At 39.2% G+C, this 22,778-nt stretch overlaps 1 protein-coding gene across 3 annotated transcripts in view; it reads right to left on the reverse strand.

The window, feature by feature from the left end:
- The window catches only part of kiaa0586 (KIAA0586 ortholog), a 533,649-nt gene that overhangs the window by 219,071 nt on the left and 291,800 nt on the right, over nucleotides 1–22,778 (reverse strand). For all 3 annotated transcript variants that reach the window (XM_060829108.1, XM_060829107.1, XM_060829109.1), the window contains exons 15-17: nucleotides 14,207–14,479; nucleotides 5,275–5,467; nucleotides 2,283–2,486 (exon numbers count right to left, since the gene is read on the reverse strand). In XM_060829108.1, the coding sequence (XP_060685091.1) occupies nucleotides 2,283–2,486; nucleotides 5,275–5,467; nucleotides 14,207–14,479 (670 nt within the window). The remainder of the gene's footprint in view (nucleotides 1–2,282; nucleotides 2,487–5,274; nucleotides 5,468–14,206; nucleotides 14,480–22,778) is intronic.

A 22,778-nucleotide genomic window follows, 5' to 3' on the forward strand; every position in this document is an offset into this window, starting at 1 on the left:
TCTCCATCCTTACCAGGTCTGGCCTACATGTGATTCGACCCATTTTTAACTGTCCTGTAGGCAACTGGGGATGGGCAATAAATGCTGGATGAGCCAGTGATACCCCCATCCCATGACTGCATGAAAAAAAAGCTTGCTCATCTCAGTATTTCCAGCTCAAAATCATATCTGTTGGCTAGTCCTTGTACCATCAGCTGATGGGAATGATTTAACTAAACTCTTAATAAACCTCTCATAATATTGTACACTTGTATCAAATCTCCTCTCAAATTTAATTTGCTTCAAGGAGAACAACCCCAATTTCTCCAACATAACCTTGCAGCTAAAGTCTGTCATTCCTGGAGCCATTCTATAACTTCTCAAGGTTTCACATCCTTCCTAAAGTTTGGTGAATAGAATTGGACTGGATACTCTAATTGTCCCTAACTAGGGCTCTATAAAGACTACACATAACTTCCTTCTTTTGTACATAGCACCATTTGTTATGGAGCTAAAGATGTCAACTGCTTTGCTACTCTCACAAGTATCTATGCACATAAATCCCATGATCACTGCATTATTTAAAACAGTGCCATTACCTCTATATTGCCTTCCTCTACCCTTTCTGTCAAAATAAACCATCTCACACTTCTCCCTAGTAAATAACATCTTCCCAATGTCTGTAAACCGATCCAAGTCCTGTGTCAATTGATTGGTATTATGCTTAATGCTTGTCATACTTCCAAATTTCATACCTGTAAATTTTGAGAAAAAATGACTCTGTAATTCAATATCCAATTAATTTATCTATAGCAAATTCTCCCACAGCCTTGCATTGACCCTTGGAGAGTATATTATTTTCGAGTCTCCACATGCTATTTTCTGACCTTCAATAATTGTTAATCTAAATTGACACTGATACTCCATGAACCTCAATATTGTTAACTAGGCTTTTATGTGGTACCTTGTAAAACAGTTTCTTGAAATCTATACAGGCAAGCCCTACTGCATTTATCTCATCAGCCTTCTCTGTTACCTTTTAAAAGGTTTCAATCAGATTAGTCAAACATAATCTTCCTTGACAAATCCAAGCTAGTTCCTCTGAATTAATTCAAACCTGTTAACCTCTTTCTCCCATCATTAGTTCAAAAACTTTCCCCCTACTGAAGATAAACTGACCACCCTGTAGTTAATAGGAATGCCTGTAGAGTCACTCATTTCAGTCATAGAGATGTACAGCATTGAAAGAGCCCCTTCAATCCAACTCGTTCATGCCGACCAGATATCCTAAATTAATCTTGTTCCATTTGCCAGCACTTGGCTCATTACCCTAAATGTTGTCATTGTACCAGCCTCCACCACTTCCTCTGGCAGCTCATTCCATACATGCACCACCCTATGCATGAAGAAGCTGCCCCCTGAGTCCCTTTTAAATTTTCCCCTCTCACTTTGCACTCTAGTTTTGGACTTTCCCAACCAAAGTCTATTTACACTATCCATGCCCCACATCTATAAAATCACCCCTCAGCTTCCAACACTCAAGGGAAAACAGCCCCAGCCTATTCAGCCTCTCCTTATAGATCAAATCCTCCAATCCTGACAACGTCCTTTTAAGAGTTTTCTGAACCCTTTCAAGTTCTACACCATCCTTTCTTCCACCAATCCTCATGACTACACTGCTGGTCACAGGCCTCTAGTCTGAAAAGCAAACCTCCAACTCCACCCTCGGTCTCTTATCTTTGAGCCAGTCTGTAACCAAATGGCTAGTTTCCCTGTATTTCATGAATAATGAGGGATAGACAACAAACCCTGGCCATGCTAAGGCTCTAGTACTCTGATTTCACTGACTGTTCAGACACACAGAGCAACCTATAGCAGAAAATTAAATAAGGCCAACATGGAACAGAGGGTTAAGCGCACTTGTTTAGGGGTCAAGGGCTGGTAATGTCTCGAGATAGCTTCTAATATTATAAAAAATATTGCATGGGCACACTTTTTCACAGGTGCCTGTTGTCATGATTCTTAGTCCATTTTTATTCCAACATTTCACAAAATACTAACTCCATAAAGATAAAGATTCAATCTATTTATGCTTTTTGTCAAGATGTAAAGGCACTAACTCAGCAGGGAAGAGTTGCCAACTCTATCATCATCTTACAGATAAATATATACATATACATCAGTGGACCAAATTATCTGGAAAAATGAAGAACCAATCTATTAGAACAATGATCAAAACTGAACTTCTTCATTTTGGAAGAGAAATAACCACTTCTGATAATCAAATTTAATTTTCAACATACCTAGAGCAATAGCCATTGGGACAAGCTGTCCTTCAATTGGGCCTGAAATACGTGATGTTGATGGTATCTGATGTGATGGACTAAACAAGTATTGGTTGCTCTGAAAATCTGGAGCAGAGATGTGCTGCTCTGTCCCTTGGGTGGTTACAGCTTTCTTGACTGCTGATGATGCGGTTTGAGTTCTTGTGGATTTCAGCTTGATACCTATTAAAGTGACAAAAACGGTATAGGACATCAGCAATAAGTTTATGGCAACCATTATGAAGACCTCTTCTCTGAAGAATATATCTGCTCAAGTAATTTCAAAAAAAAAACAATACCTTTGAAGAGTTGTATCTCAAAAGATCAAATATGCAAGTTTAAATGTGGGCTAAGTATTGGATAGTTCCCAAAAATTTGAGTAGGGGTCAGAATTTGAAATTATTCAAGTTGCTACTGGGAGATTCACTTGCCATACTTCAATAATGTTATCAGGTTTCAGTTGAGGACTTTACTGACAACCTTTAAAAGAACACTGCTGGTATGGTTGATGCATTCAGAAACCTGCAGAAGCCCATTAGTAATTTGGCACAAGGCACTGCACAGAGCTTACAGTTCAGTCTTTAGATGTGGGCATTGCTAGCTAGGCAGTAGTTATTGCTCATCTCTAATTAAGAGTTAAGAGTCAACCACAATGCTGTGGGTCTGGACTGACATGTAGGCCTGACCAGGTAAGGATGGCAGATTCCCTTCCCTAAAGGACATTAGTCAACCAGATAGGTTTTTACAACAATTGACAATGGATTCATGGTCATCATTAGAGTCTTCATTCTAGTGTTTCTTTTTAAGTAAATTCAAATTCTACCATCTGCCAAGGCATCATTTGAACCTGGTGCACAGAATATTACCTGGGTCTCTGGATTAACAGTCCAGCGATAATATCATGAGACCATCACCTCCCCCCATGGCTATCTTTCAAGAGAAAGCTTTATGACATGAATCCGTGCATTGAAAATTTTGAGATTTCCACAAATATTTCCAGTTTCAGCTCGGAAGGATCCAAACACAGAAAATTTCATTGTCATAGTCATCTTAAAAGCCACTATCAATATGATCATTTTGCTGCTGAAATTGTAGTCATGCTCTGGTCCAAGGGAACTAGTTCAGGCCAAAAATCACTTTAGCAAACATGTGTAGACATTTCAAACTTGAATCAATCACAAAAAGTCTCAAACACCTATAGAACTGTAGAAACAATCAAAATAAATCAGATAGCAATTAAACTTTAAATAGTTAATAACGTATTTAAATAACATAGGTTAGGGTTCCTTTCTACGGTTGAAGGTGAAGCTATGGGTTAAGAGATGTCTCCAAAAATGCATCACAATCATAATGACTGGCTTCATGATCTGTCTGCTAAATATATATTACAGCAGATATTCTTTGTAAATAAAAGCAAAATATTGCAGATGGTAAAAATCTGAAAACAAAATGCGAAAGAAACTCCTATCAGACTTGAAACATTCATTCTGTTTCTCTCCACAGATGTTGCCAGACCTTCTGAGTTTCTCCAGCTTTCTCAGTGTTTATTTCAAATATTCACTGCATACAGACTAACAACTCACCAACATGCTGTCTAGTGCAATTCATCCCACAAGGTGTGTGCATGTGCCATGGATACATTTTCAAGCTCTAAAGACACTAATATCATTAATAAAGGATGCTAATAAGTCAAATGTATTATCAAAGCAGTCCAATCACAGTACAGTCAGTTCTTCTATAATGCAATGGTTATGTTCCTGTGCAACCCCGCATTACAGAAAAAACACATTTTACAAACAGTGTTATAGTGTTGGCGATGTAATTTTGTTATAGCCAAAAAAGTATTAAAAGTTTGTGCTGGACAAACAGCATCCTCAACTCGTCAATCGCATTACAGCAAATTCGCGTTGATGAAACACGCGTTATAACACAATGACCCATAGTACACAAAAATACATGGTTTAACATCACATTTAGTGGTCCCCCATTTACTCTGCGAATCATCTTTATGTCTGGAAGACTGAACTCTCACTGCAGATTTCAGAACACTTACACTGCTCTTCCTCTATTCCTACAGAATCATACCTCACTCAAAAAACACATATTAAATGCTATAAGATAATTCTAAAATCAAATTAATCCATAGAATTTTTCCAATAAATGTGAAACTGTGAACTCAACTGTTTCTGAGTATTTGCTCATGAATTTCACAGACACAATAAAGTAATTAAAGCATAACTAATTTCTAAATCTATCGAGTATTGAGTTTCTAATTGGATTGTCTTGCAATGTTAAATATGCTGGATAAATGCAATTGTGACTGTTATGGATCGACGTCTGGGAAGAGGTTGCCTGCCATTTGTTTAATTCCACATAATGGCAAGAAATGAGTCTAACAACACCTTTGTCGGCTTTATATAATCTTGCTTTGCTTCAGTTTGTGAAAAAAGAAAGAGTTTCACTTTACAAAAATTCAAAGAAAATATCTATCATCTAGGTTAAAAAAGTGCAACCTAAGACAGCATTATTTAAATTAAAAATGCAAAGAAAAGTCAACCAGATCTTATGAAGCTCAGCAACACATGAGTAGCTTGCATCTGATTAAGCTTGCTTTGAAGTGAGCTTGGTTTAAGTTTCTTCCCCTGAAAACACAAATATATACATGAATAAAATGAATAAATTATTACAGACATCTTCATGTATTACCAAGCCATTCATTGTTGCTGTAATTAAACACATCTGGTAATGACCTACTTAATGGTAAATCAGCATCATTATGGTCTCTTCATTTAATTAAATGCAGATTCAAATTGGAAGGAGAATCAGATTAAAATGTGCAAGTCTTGCCTGACTGATTAAACAGAACCAGACTTATGAGACATTTCCTAAAGCTACAACATCAGAACAAGTCTGAGGAACAGCATAACTGGTAAAACATGAAACAGAATTTACAATGAAACAAAGCACTAACCCTTAATATTCTCAATCATTTTCGGCCTCTGTGGCTTGGATTTAGGTATCGGAGAGTTCACCTTCAGGTATGGACCTTTTTTGTAAGTTCTACGATGCCCCTGATAAACTGCCTTTCCATACACTCTTCTGAGGTAGTCTTCACTTTGCAAAACCGGGTCACTCAAAGTAATCCCATCCAGATTAGTGGATATCTGGAACAGAATATTCAAAATTAACTCCAGGCACATGTGTCAACTTCAAGGTTTGATTATTCAGACATGACAGGTTGGAATTTTGACTCCCAGTGGAGGTGTGAATTGCGTTGCAATTTTCCTCTGCCTTCCTTACCCTATGTCAGTTTCAGTTTTGCAGGTCAGGAAGGCTTTGGCTGCAAAACATACACACAACCCTTTCCTGTTCGAGGTGTCCATTGTGACAACCACAAGAAAATGGTATTTGCTTCCCACATGGTGTTCTGTGCTCTAGAAGCCTTAAAAAACACTCCTTGGAGAGTTTGTGACCACTGGGAAAGCCTGCTCAGGAGAAAGGAAGATTTTAAAAGGTAAATGTTTTGAAAGCTTCACATGTCATTATTACATGTTGCATTGTCATGTAGATATGTTTTTTAAAGCAGTGATTCATCATGTGATAGGAGCAAATTACTGCAGATGGTGGAATCTGTACTGAAAATAACAAATGCTGGACATCAGAGTGGATTAAACAGCATCCATGGAGTGACAGGAAGCTGATGCGTTGAGTCTAGATAACTTTTCATCAGAGCTAACTGAAGTGTAGAGGGGGCAACATTTTTGCTGTAATGAGGGGTGGCGGTGTTGTGTGTAGAGTTCTGGTGAAGAAAAGATGTTGATAGTTGATATTAAGTATCTGGAATGTGAGAATGGCAGAACAATGGTGTGTCTAACTGCTAGAGTTGAAACATTCTCTGTCACCATCTCCTCTCTCCCCTCCTATCACCCCAGTGGGACTGTCTGCTTTTTTACAAGTCGGGCAGTTAGGCACATATTTCAAGTGAAGTGAAGAATAAGCAAGGTTGTGTACCACCAACAAAAGTACGCAGTCTAAATACAAAACAAATATTCTGAGAATACAATGTACTTCCAGGAGCAAAATTTGAATGCAAGACCATGAATTCGTGGCACACTGACCATACAGCACTATTTGCAGAATCAGAAGATGCCCAACAAAGTACTGTAGATTAAATAAAAGCCAAATGTTTAGGACATGGATTGAATATAAATATCAAAAGGATTTAAAAAAGGTAGCTAGAAGAAATATATTAGAAGAAATTGCAGTGAAGATTGAAGTGGAGAATGCCACCCGAGATCAGATCTTTCTGAGCTTTCAGCATGGGGAGGTTGGGTGGGGACATTTCCAATTTTGCGATTTTTGAGACTACTCAGACTCTTTGGCATCATGGTAGCCCACAAACCTACCAACACTTAAATAGCGACTTTAAACTTTTGAGTTGGGGGGGGGGGGTGAGGAGGGAAAGAGAAAGCGACGGGAAGTATGATGATAAATATAAAGGTGAGCAGCAGGTTAGCACGTATGCAGGAGGGTTTAAGTTCAAGCCAGACTATGAAAGAAGGAGAAAGGAAGGATAACTCAGGAGATATTAGAGATGTTGTGAATCATGATGGGAAGAAAGCTAACATAAGGCACTTTACCTGAATGCTTGTAGCATTTGAAGCAAGGTTGATGAGTTAACGGCACAAATCATCGCAAATGAGTATGATTTGGTAGTCATTACATAGAAATGGTTACAGAATGGTTACGATTGGGAGTTAAATATCCAGGGGTACCAGAATTTTCAGAAGGACAGACAGGAATGTAAGGGAGGTGGTGTCGCTTTGATATTCAAGGACGACATCAGAGCAGTGCTGAAAGATGATATGGAGAATGAGGTTGAATCTATTTGGGTGGAAATGAGAAATTCTAAGAAGAAAAGGTCACTGATAGGCATTGTCTAAAGGCCACCAAATAACAACATCACATCAGGGTGGGGCAATAAACAAAGAAATAACTAATGCCTGTAAAAATGGTATGCTTATTATCATCGGGGATTTTAATTTACATGTAGATTGGTCAGGCCAAGTCAGTCAGGGTAGCCTTGAGGAGGAGTTTGTTGTGTATCCGTGATAGTTTTCTTGAACAGTATGTAATGGAACCAATAACGGAGCAAGCTATCCTAGATCTGGTCCTGTGTAATGAGACAGGAATAATTAATGACATCATAGTTAAGAGTCTCTTGAAAGGAATGATCACAGTATGGTTAAATTTAGAATACAGATGGAGAGTATGAAAATAAAATCCAATGCCAGGGTCCTGTGCTTGAACAGGGCGGATAACAATAGAATGACGGAGGACCTGGCTAAAGTAGACTTGAAACAAAGATTTTATGGTGGCACAAATGACGAGCAGTGGAGGACTTTCAAAGAAATTTTTCAAAGAGCTCAGCAAGGGTATATTCCAGTGAAAAGGAGGGAGTGTAAGAAAAGGGGTAATCTGCCATGGGTGTCGAATGAAATAAGGTAGGCTACCAAATTGAAAAAGACATACAAAGCAGCCAAAAACAGCATGAAACTAGAAGATTGGAAAAACTTTATAGGTCAACAGAAAGCCACAAAAAGAGCTATAAAGAAAAGTAAGATTGAACATGAGAACAACGTAGCACAGAATATAAAGACAGACAGCAAACATTTCTATAAATATATAAAATGAATGAGTGGCTAAAGTAAATGTTGGTCCTTTAGAGGATGAGAAGGGGCATTTAGTTATGGGATATGGTGAAATGGCCGAGGCATTGAACAGGTATTTTGTATCGGCCTTCACAGTGGTGGACACTAATAACATTCCAGTCATTGACAAAGAGACTAAGGTAGGGAAGGACCTGAAAACAATCATTATTAGGAAAGAGTTAGTGTTGGGTAAGCTAATGGAGCTAAGGATAGATAAGTCTCCTGGCCCTGATGGAATGCATCCCAGGGTACTAAAAGAGATGGCGGGAGAAATAGCAGGTGCACTGGCAGTAATTTTCCAAAATTGGCTGGACTCTGGGACAGTTCCAGCAGATTGGAAAACAGCAACTGTGACGCCACTATTTAAAAAGGGAGGTAGACAAAGGATGAGAAGTTATAGACCACACTGTAGTGGGGACCGATGCTTGAGTCTATTATCAAGGAATAAATAGCAGGGCAACTCGAAAGAAATTGTCCTGTTGGACAGATGCAGCATGGCTTCATGAAGGGCAGGTCATGCTTGACAAATCTTTTGAAATTTTGAGTAAGGTGGACAACGGGGACCCAGTGGATGTGGTGCACCTAGATTTCCAAAAGGCCTTTGACAAGGTGCTGCACAAGTGGCCTGCTGCATAAGATAAAGATGCATGGTGTTAGGGGTAGAGTATTAGCATGGATAGAGGATTGGTTGATTAACAGGAAGCAAAGAGTGGGAATAAATGAGTGCTATTCTAACTGACAATCAGTGACTAGTGACGTGTCTCAGGGATTGGCATTGAGACTGCAATTATTTACAATTTATACAGATGATTTAGAGTTGGGGACCAAGTGTACGGTGTCAAAGTTTGCAGATGAGACTAAGATGAGTGGCAGAGCAAAGTGTGCAAAGGACTGTGAAACTTTGCAAAGGAACACAGATATGTTGAGTGATTGGGCAAAGTCTGGCAGGTGGAATACAATGTTAACAAATGTGAAGTCATACATTTTGGTAGAAGTAACAATAAAAAAAGATTATTACTTGAATGGTAAAAAGTTGCAGCGTGCTGCTATGCAAAGGAACCTGGATGTCCTTGCACATGAAACATAGAAGGTTGGTCTGCAGGTACAACAAGTAATTAGGAAGGCAAACGGAATTTTGTCCTTCATTGCTAAAGGGGTTGAGTTTAAAAGCAGAGAGGTAATGATGCAGTTGTACAAGATCGAGTATGGTGTGCAGTTTTGGTCTCCTTACTTGAGAAAAGATTAGATTAGATTAGATTAGATTAGATTAGATTTACAGTGTGGAAACAGGCCCTTCGGCCCAACAAGTCCACACCGACCCGCCGAAGCGAAACCCACCCATACCCCTACATTTACCCCTTACCTAACACTACGGGCAATTTAGCATGGCCAATTCACCTGACCCGCACATCTTTGGACTGTGGGAGGAAACCGGAGCACCCGGAGGAAACCCACGCAGACACGGGGAGAACGTGCAAACTCCACACAGTCAGTCACCTGAGTCGGGAATGCCAGATGTACTGGCATTGGAGGGGGTGCAGAGGAGGTTCACTAGGTTGACTCCAGAGTTAAGGGAGTTGGCTTATGAGGAGAGACTGATTAGGTTGGGATTAAATTCATTGGAATTAAGAAGAATGTGGGGGAATCTTATAGAAACATATACAAGTATGAAGGGAATCAATAAAATAGAAGTAGAGAGAATGTTTCCACTGGCAGGTGAAGCTAGGACAAAAGAGCATAGCCTCAAGATTAGACGAAACAGGTTTAGGATTGAACTGAGAAGGAACATCTTCATCCAGAGGGTTGTTAATCTATGGAATTCCTTGCCCAGGGAAGTAGTTGCTGCTACTTTAGTGAACGCTTTTCAAGCTAACGTAGATTTTTTTAAAATAAAGGAATTAAGGGATACAGTGAGAGCGTGGGTAAGTGGAGCTGAGTCCATGAAAAGATTAGCTATGACCTTATTGAATGGCGGGGCAGGTTCGAAGGGCTGGACGGCCTACTCCTAGTTCTTATGTTCTAATGAACCTAAAGGACCCTATACAAACAACCAGCAAAACGAATGTCATTTACAAAATACCATGCAAGGACAGTAACAAACACTACATCAGACAAACACGCAGAAAACTAGCCACCAGGATACATGAATACCAATTTGCCACCAAAAGATATGGCCCACTATCACTAGTATCCTTACATACAGACAAGGAAGGACACCACTTTGACTGGGAAAGCATATCCATCGTAGGACAAGCTAAATAAAGACACGCATGGAAATTCCTAGAGGCCTGGCATTCTAACCAGAATGCCATCAATAAACACATTGGTTTGAACCCCATCTACCATCCTCTGAGAAAAAGAACAGGAACCGACATCACAGACCTTAAGAAACCAAGACACATAAATAGAAAGCGGGACAATAACACCAGTGCTTCACCAGAGGCTCACCGATGCGGTTACCTAGCATGGTGATGAAATATCGGAAAACAAACCTTCCAGCTCAGTGAGCAAACTTACAACCTGATTTCCAATTCTGTCTAACTCAGGAGTCCAGCGAGAAAACCTCCAAAAAATAATGTTTGCCACAATGGTACACATGAATTTCAGAAAAAAAACTCAAAAGTAATAAATCAATAAGTTAAATGAGTATTTAATAAAAAAGAACATTGAAGAATGCTAATTAGCAGAGCTAACTATTGAATCTTTTTATTATTGCCTTTTCGGTTAAGAAACAAAACTAAAGAAATAGAAAGACTAGATCTCAAATCCTAATCACTTATGAAAGTGATGGGCAAACCAGGGATGAGCTAAAGAGCTGGATTTAACTAACACTGACCTAGATTCGTCTCTCCTGGGTCACACTCCAAACTGGTCTCAGTGAAATGCACACAAAAATGGGTTGTTTTATAGCATGCATTTTCATCCTTCCCCACACTGCTTTTAATGACAAGTGTTAAGGGGTGGGGGAGGGTGGGTGTCTGTCAGATTCAGTCTCACTTACACATCCAACCATCCACCCTCACCCAACCATCCACCTAACCTCACCCACCCACCCATATCTATTCACCCTCACACACCCACCCAAGTCCATTTACTCTCACTCACATCATTTAACTCTCATATCATATCCATTCATCCATATCCCTCCCAATACAAAATGACCATCTTGAACATTTCACACCTTATTCCTTCTTCAAAAACCAACAAGTATTGATAAAGTGTTTCATATTTTCCCCAAAGTTAATCCCTGCAGAAAGAAATGTGTCGCTTTGGTGATTTAGAAGGGTTAACACTTATATTTTCCCATTTCAAACTGTGTTAATCAGCTTTACATCTTTGCCAAAAAAGTCATTTTACACAAATAAATCAATAATTTTCCTGTTTAAAGAAACCTGACTGATGATCCTTTTTTCCATTCCAAATCTTAATATAGACAACAAAGTACATAATTGGATTTATTGGTAACTGGGTAAAGTATTTAATTTTACGCTGTGCCGAGTGGAGTTTTGGGACTTCAGAAGGTGCGTGCACTCCTCCTACCTCAATCACAACAAAATCTATTATCTTTTTCTCAAATCAATCAATTTAAAACTTATTCAATAATGTTAGATCTAACAAATTGCAGGCTCTGGAACGTTTTATTAAAGTCATTAGTAGATAAGCCCAGGATTAAATTGAACCAAAGTTGAGTCCACAATCAGTGCATTATTGGCTGATCTCACCTGACAGTAGGACATCTGTCCACGTATCTAGGTTTAATATAAACCAATCAGCAGCAAACACAGAAGAGAAGCAACCTGGGATTGGAACAGCAGCAAAAAGGCGAATGGTATTAGTCAGCAAGGCTCCAGGAAGTAGGGGTGGAGTAGTGAAAAACAAGTTGACGGAGAACAGAAATCAAAGCAATCAGGCTTCGGGAGCGAAGCTGGGGATAGACAGGAGGCAAAATCAAATCCTGGGGGGGTGAAGCTGCAAGTCGGGGAAGAGGAAGTGAGGCTGAAGCCCAGGATATGATGTTGGGGATTGAGGAGCTAGGTCATAAGACTGGGATCTGAGGAGAGACGCTGCAAAACTAAGATAGCGGCCCAGGGACAAACTGCAAGGCAGAGGCCCAGAGAGTAAGGCTGCAAGGTCCGGCAGCAATGCCAGAAAGTAGGTCTCTGAGGCCAGGCCCCGAGGATTGAAGCCAGGGCTCAGATAATGAGATTGTGAGCTTGGAGCAAGGCTGAGAGACCATAGCCCAACGCAAGAATCTGTAAGGTCTCAAGGTAGTGTGAGGCTGCAAAGTGGAGAAAGGAGCTACAAATGGGGCAAAGGCTCAACACATTTGCCAGAGGGGCAGCAAAAGAGGGTTTAGGCTGTGAAAGAGGGAGAGAGTTACAAAAAAAAAACTACAAGAGAAATGAAAGAGAGAGGGAATGAAAAGAGAGAGGGAATGAAAAGAGAGAGGGAATGAAAAGTAGAGACAGAGGGGCTTTAAAATGAGAAGAGGTCTACAATGAGGAAGTGAAGGGAGAGGGTTTGCAATGGAGAGAGGTGAAAGGAGAGGGCCTGCAATGAAGGGAGGTGAAGGGAGAGGGTCTGCAATGGAGGGTGGTGAAGGGAGAGGGTCTGCAATGGGGTGATGAGGGAAAAGGATCTGCAATGAGGAAAGAAGCTCTTTAAATAGATGCAGTTTTAAATCTTCAATAAAGGACTACTCAGCTAACTGGAAATGAGGAAAACAGAGGCATTGTGAAAATGGATGTGCAGTTTCTAACTTAACGCTGCAAGGATTAGGTGCCACTGTATGGATGTAAAGCCTATTGAATGCTATGCCAATTGGATAATTTAATACTGCAATGTTTTGTTTCCTAAAGATTTGCATTGATGTATTATCACATCACAAAGCATCTCACAAACTGGGTTACTTGAGGTGCAATGACTAATGTGTTACAGACAGAAACCATTTAGCTGTGACCTCACCAGTCTGTGGAAAGTATGTCAGGGCTAATGGCTTTTTGTGCACAGATTTGTTACTTAATTTTTTAAAAAAATGTTGTGAAGGTATGCCTTTTTTTTTCAAATTTAAATTGGATTCTATGGGTAATTTACCATGGCCAATCCACATAACCTGCACATAGTTGGACTGTGGAAGGAAACTAGAGCACGAACAGGAAACCCACGCAGACACAGGGAGGATGTGCAAACTCCACGCAGACAGTCGCCCTGAAAGTGGAATCAGGCCTGGGTCCCTGGTGTCGTGAGGCAGCAGTGCTAACCACTGAGCCATTAAAAGTTATCCAGCAGTAATTTTGCAAAAATTGACCAATTGGTGGCCAGAGAACAGGCAGTCTATCCTATTAGGGGTGGAGGGCCACTTGAGATGCTACTGATTAGGAGGAGCAACAGCCTGTCATTCAGTTCAGATGGAAATAAGACACTTCACCCTGACACATCCCCCCTAAAAGATTTTGAACTTCCAAACTTAAAAAAATGCCTTCAGCTGTTGGGCCACCAAGGTGGAGAGAGAACACCTGCACAGGACAGTCTGTGGGCATAACTTTGGCTGAAGAAATGTCCAGAGTTTTCACAGCCAGGTTGTCGTGTTGGTGATCTGATATGTTGCCAGGATGATACCTCCAGGCAGCTAGCATTGTCCCTGATAAAATTCTAGTCAGCCTCTGACAATAGAGTTTAAAAGATCATTTACCCAGCTTAAATAGTTACCATTTATGGGTGGTTAGCCCTATCAATCACAATCCCACCTCTAGGAGAGTAGCCTGGGGAGAGTGGGAGTGTGCTGACAATCTAGAATGCCAGCAACAGCGTGTACGCTGCCTGCCTCTGTACTGTCTTCCAGCTTGGGTGAAAATCCTATCCAACTCTCTGCACGCAATCATTAAAGTGTTGGTATTGTGAAACCATGCAAGAGTTACTGTAATTGGAAATGTAGAAGTGAAGTTTTCCAAAATAATTCAGTTAAATTTATATTATTACAGTGATGTAATTTATATGTTCAGGGTTTCTTTGAGTATATGTCTTAAAATATTGTGGAACAAATCGTGACAAGGCACTCAAACTTAACATGACAATATTTTCATATTGCATTTCTACAAAAACATACCATTAAACTGGCTCTTAAAATTATTTCCTTAACACAACAGTATAAAGTTGAACGGCAACATCTCATAACATATGCACAAAATTCACCTTTGACCTTTGCTCTTTCTGCAACGATGACTGTACAACAGCCTTGCTTCTCAGATTTTTACTTTCACAAGGTTCCTTAGGCTGCTTTTGCAGAGGCCTTGCTGTGCTCAAGGACCTCTTTGTTGTTGACTCTGGTTTATTTTGGCTTTTATCCTTTACATCTTCATTAAATTTGATAGCTTTGACATCACCTCCTTTACTAGTAAAGCTCAGCTCCCGTTTCTGTTGGTTAGTTGAACCTTTCTGAAGAAAATTTTTCTTGGCAATTTCATCCTAAATAAGAATAAAAAAATTTATGGATAAGAAAGAAGTTTTAGGGAAAGAGAAACAAATATAATTCATAATTTCAGTCTTATTTTTAACAAAACTGATTCTGACAAAGTGTTCAAATATTCTGATATTTAAACATTTTCAACATTTTATTACACATGAAATTTATGCAACAGTTAAGAGAAATGTTTTTAAAAGATGATCTCAGATTAAGTTAGAGCCCTCAATAGTTTTAATTACTAGAGTACTGTTAAATGCATTTCAAAACTGGAAAATTAAACAGTGACTTATAATATTTGAAAACTATTTCAGACTACTTACCTCTACATAAGCAAATAATTTTTTTCCCCTCTAAATCTTGATTTTTATTTGTACTTTTTCAATCTGACACCCTCCCAGTGAATCTGAATTTCTAAATCTCCATTATCCTTCATATATAGCACAGAGTGGGTCATCCCATATAGTTTTCCATTTGAGGTCCAAAGCTTTATACAGACTCATTGTTGCTTCTTGGCTTTTATATTTGACATGTCAAATTAAAATGTTTCATTCCATTTTCTAAAAATTCAACCGTATCAACTTGAGGCATCAACTTTAATATACTGTGGAACTGCTGTATAGATTCTAATGTTCTTACAAAGTAGTAGATCTATTTTCATTCATAGCATAATTACTGCAGTTATGTCTTTTTTAACCAAATGCATGCACTCAAACACATTGTTATTTAATTCCATCTGCTACTTTAACCCACCTTTTATCAGAATAACTGCAAGAGGAGGTGGTGGAGGTGGGTTCCATTACAACATTTAAAAGGCAACTCGACGGGTAAGTGAATAGGAAGGGTTTAGAGGGATACAGGTCAAATGTTGGGAAATGGGACTAGATCAGTTTAGCATATATGGTCAGCGTGGACAAGTTGAACCAAAGAGTCTGTTTCCATGCTGTATCACTCTATGATTTCCTTTGGTCTTCTAAAGAATCAATGAGCTCTCCATTTGAAAGTATTGACACCACTCCCTCTGGGCAACAGTACATCCACATAATTGATATATAAATTGAAGAGAAATAGTCCCACAGAAAGGCAACATTAGTACCCACTTATAAACACTTTGAAAAGTTGTTCTTAATTCTATCTCAGGCTGTTTTCATTTTCACACCAAGTTTTAATCCAGTTTACTCTTCTCACCCTCATTCTGTAAAACTTACGTTTTGCAATCATAAATGTTTTGTTTCCTACATCGCATTCCTGACGAAGGGCTTATACCTGTAACGTCGACTCTCCTAATCCTTGGATGCTGCCTGACCAGCTGTGCCTTTCCAGGACCACACTCTTCGAGTCTGATCTCCAGTATCTGCAGTCTTTACTTTCCTCCTTGTTTCCTACATACCCAGCTGATGAATAGTTTATCTCCGGTCACATCAGGAGAATGAATTTACAACACTGGTTAAATAATTCAAATCTATATCAGAATTGCATAGGTCTTAAACTAGCAATACTTTCTGAATAGGTTGTGCTGAATATAGCCTGCCATTCCCACCTCTCAGATTGCTGAACATATTACAAATACACGTAACAATAAATAAGTCAAATCAAACACTGCCCAGGAATGTGACATTAATCACCCAACATTATATTATTGTAGGGGTCCTGTCCACTTACATCCATGATTCCTCTGATGCTTTATGCCAGTTTTGGAATCTCCAGTTTGCAAGCTCCTAACGCCTCCTCTTCACCATGGACGTGCAATCTCTTTACACATCCTTCCTCGGACCCTACAGCCCTCCAGACTCAATATCGAGTTCAATAACTTCAGAGCTTGAACTCTTCTATGCCCTAGCCGCCATCCTCCATATACCAATCCTTGTGATCACATAGTCTGCTATGACCCACTGAGAAAAAAGGTGGTAGTTGGTACAGTCAGAAAAGGATCCATATTCTCTATGAGCTACCACCGAACACAGAAAGAGATGTTCACTGATCAAAGAATGGCATATCACAGCAATCTCAAGACTCCGAAAGATATGCACTGGCAAAGGAGAGATCAGAGTGAGCCTTACTGTGGTAGTTATTTTGGAAGTTCTCTGAAAACCAAGGAAATAATCTTTCAACAAATACGTGGCATTAGAACTTAGTTAACAGAGAGATGTTATAGAGTCACAGAGATGTACAGCATGGAAACAGACCAGTCGGTCCAAATCGTCCATGCTGACCAGATATCCCAAACCAATCTAGTCCCACCTGCCAGTACCCAGCTCATATCCCTCCAAACCCTTCCTATTCATGTACCTATCCAGATGCCTTTTAAATGTTGCAATTGTACTCGCCTCCACCACTTCCTCTGGCAGATCATTCCATACACCTAATACCTTCTGCGTGAAAAAGTTGCCCCTTAGGTCTCTTTTATATCTTTCCCCTCTCACCCTAAACCTCTGCCCTCTAATTCTGGACTTCCCCCATCTTAGTCTTAGTGCTTTAGGTCCAGTGACCCTCCTTCAAAAGTCAGTTCTGAAGAACAGTCATGAGCCCCGAAACATTAACTCTGTTTTATTTCCACAGATTCCTGATGAAGGGCTTGTGCCCGAAATGTCAACTCTCCTGCTCCCCGGATGCTTCCTGACCTGCTGTGCTTTTCCGGCATCACACTTCTCAAAAATGTTCTTCAATGGCTGCAGTTCTTTGGATGTAGGAACATCCACAGTACTGTCAGAATGGGAATTCCAGGGATTTTATTCAGCGGTACGGTTCCAATTCAGAATGCTGAGAGGCTTGGAGGGAATCTTGCAGGTAGTGTGTTTTCCCTTGGCTTTCTGGATGGTAAATGTAATGGAGTTAGAAGGTGCTGATGATAAAGAAGAAATCTGATCTTGTGGTAAAGGAGGTTTGGTAGGCTAACACAATTCATCTGTTGCCACCGTGCGTCGCTAGTAAAAGGAATGAGCTTTGAAGGTGATGGATGGGCAAACAATCAAGTGGGATGTTTTGTCCTGAATCATGTTGAGGTGCTTAAGCATTGCTGAAGCCGCACTCATTTGGGCAATTGAAGTTTCCATTTTACTCACGAATTGTATTATGTCAGATGGTGGGCAGGCACTGAGGAGACGGGAATCAAGTTACTCATTGCAGAATCCCTAGTCTTTGAGTTGCTCTTGCAGTCACGGTATGTTCACACAACGATAAGCCATAGGAGTAGAATGACATTCAAATCATTGAGTCTGCTCTGCCATTCAACAAGATCATAGCTGATCTCAATCTTCAATTCCACTTTCTTGTCGATGGCATCACTATACTTGATTTCATTACTGATTAAAAATTTGTCTGCCTCACCTTGAATACGCTTAACAATCTGGCATCCACAGCACACTCATTAAATGATTCCACAGACTCACTAACCACTGAGAGAAAAAATTCCTCCTCATCGTTGCCTTTCACACAAAGGGTGGTACGTGTATGGAATGAGCTGCCAGAAGAAGTGGTGGAGGCTAGCACGATTGCAACATTGAAAAGGCATCTGGATGGGTAAATGAATAGGAAGGTTTGGAGGAATATGGGCTGAGTGCTGGCAGCTGGGAATAGATTGAGTTGGGATATCTGGCCGGCATGAACGAGTTGGACCGAAGGGTCTGTCTGTTTCCATGCTGTACATCTTGATGACTCTGTGACTCTATAACACCTTACTGAGATAATTCCATCAATTTCTAGGTCTCCCATAAGGGGAACAATCTTTCTGCATCCATCTGGTCAACTCCCCTAAGAATTACAGTTTGTCTGTTTCAATTTCTGGCCATTGCTATCCCAAGGATGTTGATAGTGAGGGATTTAGTGATAGTAGAGTCATTGAATGTCAAAGGGTTATGTTTAGATTCCCAATTGTTGGAGATGGTCATTACCTGGCACTCCATGACACAAATGTTATTTGCCAGTTATCAGCCAAGCCTGGTTGTTGTCTAAATTTTGCTCTGGATGGACATGGACTGCTTCACTATCTGAGAAATAGTGCATGGTATGGAACATTGTGTAACCCTAAGAATCAAGTATCAGAATAATGCCTGACCAGCCATTAATATGATTTGGAGCCTCAAAAGTATCCTGGATGGAAACCTTTAGGTCAAGAAACTTGGGGGCATGCTATAATTTATAGCTCCCAGGAATATTGAGTGGCATTAGAAAAAAGCTGCAACTGTGTTCAGCTTTGACACAGCTCACTGATTAAAGTAGGTAAGTTGTGAAAAGAAATTCTCTTTGAGTAAAAAGAAATTCTCTGCTTTGCCAACATATTCATATAAATGTTCTTCCAACTCCAGTAATAGGATCCAAGCAGCAGTCCATGAGTCTCCATTGGTAGTGGGTTCTCAATTGATCCATTAGGGTTGAACATAGAGAACATAGAACGTTACAGTACAGTACAGGCCCTTCGGCCCTTGATGTTGCACTGACCTGTGAAATTAATCTGGTTGAAAACATGGTTGTCATTGATCACGTCAAGTCACCTGCAACTGTGGTCAGATAGTTAGATTGAATTATGCAGTGTATTCAGGAGTTTCCAACATACTGCCTATGACAGGGTCTGAATTAATTAACATCCTTGAAATAATTTTCTCAGAGGAAGCTACAGCATTCTGAAGGGATTCCTGATGACACAAGTTCTGATACCTTGTCGATCTAGTCCAATCTTTTAGATATACAGGAGTCTGTGCAGTAAGCAATTGCAAACCTTTGTGATGCAGTCGCAAGAAATGCAAGGAAGGTCGCTGAACTGCAGTATACTGCCAACCTCAGCAATATAATCAGAATGCATTGATTCATACTTTGTGTAGGATGCAGACTGAGAAACTTTATTGAATGCAGACCAAATACAAAGAATTTCAGTACTGTGCAATATGGATCTGTTTCATGAGGACTGTCACCCTGAAAACTATTTGATTTTTGAATTTACCATTAGTATAAGCACAGTGAAACATAATCATATTGTTATGTCAATTGTCACTTCTGTCTAACTATATTGTTTGGTATTTTGTTAAACTTAATTAGAAAGAAAACTAAATTGTATTGCTGAACTTGTTGATTCAAAGGAAATTTCCATTAATTGCGCCTGCCTTTATCTTGCTACAGTGAAAACTTCTTAAAATAATAAAAACTGAGAGAAAGCACAAACTTGAGTACTTATCATAGTTTTCATAAATTTATGATATCCAAATTTCCTCCTTGACAAGGCAAATCATTGAAGTGTAACTGTGATTGTTATTACTGTGATGGGAGAAATGCACAAGTAATCAATCCCCACCGGTCACACCACTCTTTTTGTGTACTTTTTTCTTAAATAAAAAAAACTTCCACAGGCTTCTTTAGTGAATTCAGTATAATACATTTACCACAAAACAAAGCTTATTCTTAAAACAAGTGACAAACTGGTTAACACCTAAATTATAATCCAGAATTAGAATATATCTACTTAATCCCATACAGTCACACACACAAGTCTCTCACATATGATTTTATTTAAAATGAAAAAGGATAAAAGAATAGATGCTCTTGTTGGTCAACAAAAACAAAACAAAAGATTCCTCATAGTCTATCGGTTTTCTTGTTGAAAAAAATCAAATTGCTGACAGCCATAGATCAATGGAAAATCTTCAGTTCACACTGAAATTAAGCTGGATCTGAGTCTTTGGAAAGTGGCCACGATTCAGCATTTCAGGGTTTATAAAGGTAGTCAGAAATACAGTTATTTGGAAACTTTATCAGGTCCTCAGAAACTTCTGCTGAGAAAGAAACAAAGTGAGAGAGAGACTTGCAGCTCTTACTGACCATTTGCAATGCTTATTGACCACTCAAGTCTGAAAAACGAAAAACTAACTCCAGAAAGAGTTAAGAAACCATTAGCATAGAGGCCTCAAGAGTCCTTTCAAAGCTAGGTTTTCCAGCAAATACAGGGCATGAACTTCATACTTTACCTCCCTAAAAGCCTTCTTGCCTTTTTTCAAAGTCACCTGACCTTTTGCAAATAGTACACACTAAATGTTGACTTTATTTCAAAGTAAATGCTACTTAGTAAAATATTTTCAATCCAGAAAATGTCCAAATAATTCAATATTTTCCAGTTTTTAACATAGCTAAAGATAAACAAGCATTTCAAACATGAAGAACGAAAAAAAAAGCCACTATCATGTGCCCAGGTAGGTCTAAAATGACCAAATAATTTTTTTGGTTGTATTGACTGAGCGATTAAGAGTTACTGAGGACAATAAGGGAACTCCATTTTTTTTAAACAGTGCTATAGGCTCTTTGATGTTGTGTTCTGTGCTCTTCCATGGCACATGGATTTCAGCTCAATGGTTCATCTGAAAGCCAATCTGGAAGTCAGTGCAGAACTCCCTCAGTTCTCCTGTATTAACATTCAGTCCCTGAAAGTGGGCTTGAATGACATCTGACAAAAAGATATTTTAACTACATATAAAGTTACCTAATAACTATGCCTAAAATACTGGAAAAAAACAGAAGGAGCACTGAGGCAAACTTTTGAGTTATCAGGAATTCAAATAGCGTAGGTCATAGACTATAAAAATTTCCACTTGAAAATGCTAAAGTCCTCAGTCGATTGAGTTCCAACAGTGGATTAAGTGTGATGGACACTTCCTCTGCTCTAAGATTACCTCTTTTCAGTGGAAAACTGAGATATGGAAAAGTTAAAAACAAAATGCAATTAAAATGCATATACACAGACATAGTAAATCCTGTTCCCTACATCTGTCCTATTCCCACCGCATTGTCCAGGTTGTATCATTGATCATTTAAAGATCACCAAGCCTTGGCTTATGCCCTGACAATTTGCAGGGTAGAATGATGGGGAAGACCTCAATTCTACATCAGCTAGAATTGGAATCAAACCTACTATAGGTGTTATTCTGAAACACAAGCTAGCTGTCTAGCTAACTGAGCTAACCGCACTCCAGCTCTCCATTCCTGACTATCTCCCAACCACTGCATTCCTATCTAACCTAGCCTGGACAATTATCAAACAACTATTTTTCCCCAAATTGCCATTCTTTCTGGCTTTTATTATTTAGTGCTGCTCGACAGAGATAAACTAGGAGCAGATATGGCAAAGTGAAATCTCAGACAGATCAAGAGATCAAAAGCAGCACTCACTATTCAGAATCTCATTGAAGCTGAACTTTATACCTCCACTTATTTGCTCAAAGGCATCAATAAGGTAACTGAACGTGATTGAGCTAGACTGATAAATGTGTAATTACTTCTATAATAATATTTGGGATTCTGGGGTGTGTCAGTAGACTATATCCAATTTATTTTTAAAACAGATGTTATTTTGTTTTACTGCCCCATTAAAACCATTTTGTTTTTGATCAAACACCACTGGAGATGTCTCAGTATCAACCAATGCATAATGGAACAATACCTGCAGGATCCTTTCTGTATAATGATTAGTAACAGCAGCACCTAGTTCTGGAATCTTTAAACCCCATAAATATAGACTAGTCAATGAATAATGGACTGTAAAAATATTTCCAGAAGTGAGTTTTTAAAAGAGCTGTTTATAAATACAAAGTGCACAATGAGCACATGAATAATCCTCAACACATTATGCACAAGTAACTTGACATCATCTTTCTACACAAGTGAGTAACTATAATCTTAATAATCTTCTTGGCAAGAAAGAAAAAGGGAAGCTACTGTTTTGGCTAAAACAAAAACTCATTGGAGCAATGAGTCATGGAGTTAGAAATGCTCGTTTAGTTCTCAATTAATTAAAGGAAAACAAATTCCGATACTTTATTTCAAGATAGAAGCTGCATTTAATTTTCAGTAAGTTTCACAATTTTCGTGATCTGTACAGGAAAACAGATTGCGATTCAGATTCAAGCAGCAGAGTACTGAAGTTCATGGTCAGTGCAGGATTGGAAGCCAGCCAGGAAAATGCCGTAATTAACTAGTCTGGAGGCGATAGATACATTGAGAAGAGCGCCAACATTAGATAGGTTGAGTTATAGATAACAGTTAAACAGAGACAAGTGATATTAACAAAGTGTGAATAGCAATCCTGGTGATGAGGACATGGGGCTGGGAGTCCACCTCAGGGTCAAATAGAATACAAAAGCTGAAAAAACTTATCTGCTTTAGCCAAAGAAACTTCTGAACAAACAAAATCAGTGACATGGAGTTGGACTTTTTTGTGGTTGGGTGATGAAATTGCAGCTTATCCATTGCCAGTTTCAGATTACCTAGACCTATATTCATACAGGGTCCTGATGAAGGGCTTTTGCCCAAAACGTCGATTTCGCT

Source organism: Hemiscyllium ocellatum, chromosome 8 (genome assembly GCF_020745735.1).
Source record: "Hemiscyllium ocellatum isolate sHemOce1 chromosome 8, sHemOce1.pat.X.cur, whole genome shotgun sequence".
Classification (NCBI taxonomy): Eukaryota; Metazoa; Chordata; class Chondrichthyes; order Orectolobiformes; family Hemiscylliidae; genus Hemiscyllium; species Hemiscyllium ocellatum.